The 6,054-nt window shown below is 35.9% G+C and overlaps 1 protein-coding gene across 1 annotated transcript; it reads right to left on the minus strand.

Moving 5' to 3' along the window:
* Window positions 1–2,180: 2,180 nt before the first annotated feature.
* LOC111388195 lies at window positions 2,181–3,005 on the minus strand. Its single transcript, XM_023012881.1, has one exon. It carries the CDS (start codon window positions 3,003–3,005, stop codon window positions 2,181–2,183), a length of 825 nt encoding a protein of 274 aa, XP_022868649.1.
* Window positions 3,006–6,054: the final 3,049 nt, after the last annotated feature.

Consider the following 6,054-nt stretch of genomic DNA (forward strand, 5'->3'; position numbering starts at 1 on the left):
ACTGCCACACCTTCATTGAGTGGAATTTCCGGTCGATTTTGCTCGTTAGCCATTTGTTGCACCACTCTTGCTTCCCTTTGCCTATGACGGAATGTGCATTCAATCTCTGGATCTATAGGGACCAAGTCTTGATCAGGTGCTCCTTGCATGCAAGCCCTGATATGGCAAAATTACACAAAAAGTCAATATAAACTAACAATTAAATAAATCTAATAAAATTTATAAGTACTAAAATGAATAAGTTCGAATTAGTGTCACAAAAGTTAGAATTAAATCTAAAATTTAATCGCCGGCAACGGCGCCAAAAACTTGTTCGCAAAATTATTTCTTCTCGATTTTAAAACCCACCGTAAGTGTAAGGTTCGTTAACAAGTAGTAAAATGGACTATGAGTCCAAGTATCGTTCCCACGAGAATTGAATTAGTTCTAATTAGACTAATGTGACCTTAACCGAATCTAATTGAATGAAAATTTGATTTAAATGTGAAAAACCCTAAAATTGGAAGAAATCCCCAATTTGAAACCCTAATTGCAAAGAAAACCCTAATTTCAAAATTGGAAACCCTAATTTCGAAATTTCACTAGTCTAATGAAATAAACACGCAACTGAAATGTAAATATGCAATTTTAGAACTATTGTATTGAAATGAAATCATTAAGAACTTGAATCCCCAATTGACTATTAAAAACCCTAATTTCACAAATTCAACTAGTCGATGGAACAAAATGCCAATTCAATATTCCTAAATTATCCAATACACTCTCTCGATATATATTGAATCTACTCTTACACACCACCAGCCTATATTTCTATGGATGATGCAATGTACAAGAATGCATGACTTTTTATGAACATTTTCATGAATTGCATAAGGCATAGAGGTAAGTTTCCATCCCCTATCGGACCCTATGTCGATTTATATTCTATTGAATTTATTCCCCTTCTTTCGAATACAAAGAATAAATCATCTACAATCACATAATAGTTGGCCAAATAATTATGGAAACATTCAAATCATATAAATCAAACATTTGTCCAATCGAAACTAATGTTGAATTTATGAAATAACGGAAATTTAAATCATCAAAAGGTTCATCAAATTCCTAATGAACAAAAACCCTAGCCTATAATCATCATTACAAAATCAAGAAATTGAAAAACTAAATTAAAAGATAATAAGAATACACCCGTATGGAATTTCTTCAATCCGTGTGTATAATCTTCAATCCCGTCTCGAGCCCGTGTGAAATTGAATCCAAGATCAAGTTTCTTGCCTCCAATTTTGGTCTCTCTCTTCTCCCTGGTCATTCTTGCCCTTCATATGATGAATTTGGGTATTTATATCGCGTCCAAATTGAGTAGGAAAGGAGTTTCAACCAAAACGAAAAACTACGCCCGAGATTTCAAAAACGAACTATGCGACCGCATAGAAGGAATCTATGCGGTCGCATAGATCAAATATTTTTTCTCAATTAATCCCTGAAACCTTCTATGCGACCGCATAGAAGGTTACACTATGCGGTCGCATAGAAGTAACCATCTATGTGGTTTGTTCAATTTGGTCCCTGAACTTCTTTGTTGCTTCTCTTGACTTCTTTCTTCGATTTCTTCATCTTTTCAACAATTCTTATCTTCCAATTGATGATCGACACTTTCAAATATTATGCCACTCATTCGGCACATCTTTTGAGTATTTGCACTTTAGTCCTCCAACTTTCAATTATCTTCAATTTAGTCCATCTTCCATTCTTTCTTCCTCCACTTGTTTGCTTTGTTATTGAGCTCATCCTTGGCATGTTTCTACTCTCGTTTTGCATTTAGCTCAAATTTTCAATATTTGCACCTTTGGTCCTCGAACTATCAGATTGTTGCGTTTTGGTCCTTCTTCGGCTCTTTTCTCCTGAATTTCACAATTTCCATTGAATTACCTACAATGCATGAATTTAACTGGATTAAGTCACAATTCAACCATTTTATCCATGTTTAAGTCATGTTTGTGAACCAAATAAGTGTGTAAAAACACACTTATCAATAGCCACCATGACTGTATACTCACATGGAAAGCTCTCTAATTGAAATTGTTTACAAGTGCATAGTCATCAGTGAAGTCCACCATGTATGTCGTATTATATGCACATTCCATAGAGAAGCGCGACTCATCCAGTGGTTCAACATTCGACTATCTCGCAACATTTACATCTTTAAAGAGCTTTTCCTTTTGCACCGGAGCTAGCACACTTGTGCAACTCTGTGATTTCGCACGTTGATCGTGGAACCACTGCTGCAACTTTATACGAATATTCACAATCGGTGCTAAAATCAATAATTGTCGATACCTTTTGAATAATACATCGAGAGACTCCGCGATGTTTGACGTCATCCTGTTGTATCGACGTCTTGAAAAATACAAGCGCGCCCAATGTTCAATCTCCATTTTCGTTAGATACTCCTGTGCCTGGAATGATTTACTTCTTATTTTAACCATGAACTTATTACACTCTTCAACACTATAAGCTTCGGTCGTTCTCCTGAACAGTGAAATGATGTCTTTGCCTCGATACTTAGTCTTCAAGTTGCCTTGTATATGGTACATGGAATACCCATGACGTACTCCGGGAAAAACTTCAAAGATACCATTTATTAAAGACGGTCCTCGATCGGTTACAAATGTAAGGTCCTTGACTTCCCCGATTGCTTTCCTCAGCTTTGTGAAGAACCATCGCATTGACAGATCATTCTCGCTATTGACTATGCCAAATGCAAGAGGGTAAATTTGGAAGTTGACATCTTGACATGTAACAATAATCAACTTGTCGTGATATTTAGATTTCAGTATCGTACCATCGACTAGAATTAGGGTTGCAAGTATTTTGAAATCCCCGAATGCATTGTCCAAGAGCCATGAAGAAGAATTTAAAGCAATTCTAGCCCTCCATCTCAATAAAAGATGTCGAGCCAATATTAGTTTTCTCCATATTATGGCAATATCTGGCCAATTTAGCATAGCTTTCCTCTGTCGAACCGATTAAATCTTCCGACGTGTATTCTTTGGCCTTTCAGGCCTTCTAGTAACTCATGACTACTTCATACTCTCGACGGATGTCGTTAATAATGTCCAATGGTCGGTAGATCTTGAAAATTGTACTGTTGTACATCATCTGTCGACTAATAAACCAAGCTCGAGCTTCCTGTGATCATTTCAACGAACTCCCACTTCACAAGTATGTTCCCGTGTATATTTGCAGAATACAAAGCACTCATTCGTGTCTATTTTCTTTGCTCGCAAACACCAACTTCAACTGTCGTCTACGCAGCCGATCGTCAATAAATACTTGTTCAATTTTTTCACTTTGAACCCAAAGTTGCATTTCAATATAATTAAGTGCACAACTTTCTGCAAATCTTTCTTCATTTCAAATAGTTGCTGGGCATACAAATCATCACTATCGGGAACCACACGCGAGGAGTTACAGGACAATTCACTCGATTCAACCCCTGAGGTCACATCCCGCTCATGTCTTTGTCAGGATAAAGCAATCAAATCCTCATTTGTAAAAGTATTTACATTTTCATTCTCGTTGTCGTGAACTACGGAGGAAATTTTGTGCGCAACTATCTCTGGAGTAATCACATCATTTTCATGAGCTATCTCCATCGTATCCTAAAAATCATTGGAGTCTACTTGTTCATCTTCGATGACATCTTTCCTCCCTAAAGTAATGCAAAGAGGAGTCGTGTGCTTATTGTTCAATTCAAACAAATAATTCATTTCAACATCAGAAGAATCATCATAGGTGGAATCGGAATATCTGCAGACTCGTTGAATTTAAATTTCAGTGTAAGGTCCTTGACTTCCCCGATTGCTTTCCTCAGCTTTGTGAAGAACCATCGCATTGACAGATCATTCTCGCTATTGACTATGCCAAATGCAAGAGGGTAAATTTGGAAGTTGACATCTTGACATGTAACAATAATCAACTTGTCGTGATATTTAGATTTCAGTATCGTACCATCGACTAGAATTAGGGTTGCAAGTATTTCGAAATCCCCGAATGCATTGTCCAAGAGCCATGAAGAAGAATTTAAAGCAATTCTAGCCCTCCATCTCAATAAAAGATGTCGAGCCAATATTAGTTTTCTCCATATTATGGCAATATCTGGCCAATTTAGCATAGCTTTCCTCTGTCGAACCGATTAACTCTTTCGACGTGTATTCTTTGGCCTTTCAGGCCTTCTAGTAACTCATGACTACTTCATACTCTCGACGGATGTCGTTAATAATGTCCAATGGTCGGTAGATCTTGAAAATTGTACTGTTGTACATCATCTGTCGACTAATAAACCAAGCTCGAGCTTCCTGTGATCATTTCAACGAACTCCCACTTCACAAGTATGTTCCCGTGTATATTTGCAGAATACAAAGCACTCATTCGTGTCTATTTTCTTTGTTCGCAAACACCAACTTCAACTGTCGTCTACGCAGCCGATCGTCAATAAATACTTGTTCAATTTTTTCACTTTGAACCCAAAGTTGCATTTCAATATAATTAAGTGCACAACTTTCTGCAAATTTTTCTTCATTTCAAATAGTTGCTGGGCATACAAATCATCACTATCGGGAACCACACGCGAGGAGTTACAGGACAGTTCACTCGATTCAACCCCTGAGGTCCCATCCCGCTCATGTCTTTGTCAGGATAAAGCAATCAAATCCTCATTTGTAAAAGTATTTACATTTTCATTCTCGTTGTCGTGAACTACGGAGGAAATTCTGTGCACAACTATCTCTGGAGTAATCACATCATTTTCATGAGCTATCTCCATCGTATCCTAAAAATCATTGGAGTCTACTTGTTCATCTTCGATGACATCTTTCCTCCCTAAAGTAATGCAAAGAGGAGTCGTGTGCTTATTGTTCAATTCAAACAAATAATTCATTTCAACATCAGAAGAATCATCATAGGTGGAATCGGAATATCTGCAGACTCGTTGAATTTAAATTTCAGTTTCATGTCATATTTAGAAGGATCAACATTCAGCTTGTTCTGTAAATCATTATAGAGTTCGACATATGATGTATTTGATGTTATGAAAATCGGGATACCACTACGCCTATTGCTCGTCCATGTCCATATCCATTGATCTCTTTTGTCAAAAAAAGCCAAAAAAAGCCAACCAAACAGCCGGCAGGACAGCTGGATGTTAACAGTCGGTTGTTTGATTGTAAACAGCTGAAAACAGCCGAACAACCGGCTGTTAACGCTCCACACTTGTCCGGCTACATTTTCGTATATGCAGAAGAATTTTTTTCTCGTCAAATGCTTAAATTTTTTTACAGATCTATTAAAAAAATTTATCTACATTAACATTATATGTCAAAATAAATTTTATCAATTAAAACGTATAATAATTTAACAAAAACAAAATTAAATTAGCGTATTTATACTTACCGATCTGGCGATATTGATATCAACAAATTTTTCGATTTTTGTGTTCGATAAATTTTTCAGTTTTGTGGTTAAAGTATATGAAAGATGAGAGTGTTTTTATTTGTGTTGGAGTAAACAGATAAAAAAGGTTAGCTGATTTTGATGCTTTAAGTGGGCAGAGTTTGGTTTGTAATTGTTAACTGAAAGGGTAGTATTGTCTTTTAAATAAAATCATATTTTATAATTGTATAATGTATTTAAGGGTATATTTATCTTTTACCACTCAATAGGCCATTATGATAATATTCCTTTGTTAACAAGTAAAAGTGAAATTTTTCTTAATTGACCTGCCATTTTAAGAGTCCCCCATTTCCTAATAACACAACCACTTAACGTGTGTAACTACTAACTACCTTGTCTTATGGTCAAATTGAACCTCGTGGGTCTATTAATTAGGTGTACATTGCATTAATCTTGTCGTTTTTATTAAAAAATTGATCAATTATTAATTAAGTCCTCGTTTGGTCCCATTCTTTCCAAATTTAGTGGTTAGAATAGTGTTTTTTTGAAAAATGTGTAGTTGAAAAGGAATGAAAAGTTTTTTATTTGCGTGTAATATTATTT

This window comes from Olea europaea, unplaced genomic scaffold (genome assembly GCF_002742605.1).
Source record: "Olea europaea var. sylvestris unplaced genomic scaffold, O_europaea_v1 scaffold4655, whole genome shotgun sequence".
Lineage (NCBI taxonomy): Eukaryota > Viridiplantae > Streptophyta > Magnoliopsida > Lamiales > Oleaceae > Olea > Olea europaea.

Bases quoted from the DNA above. Each gene is read 5' to 3' on its own strand.
- LOC111388195 (XM_023012881.1), bottom strand. From the start codon at position 3,005: ATGCTAAATTGGCCAGATATTGCCATAATATGGAGAAAACTAATATTG.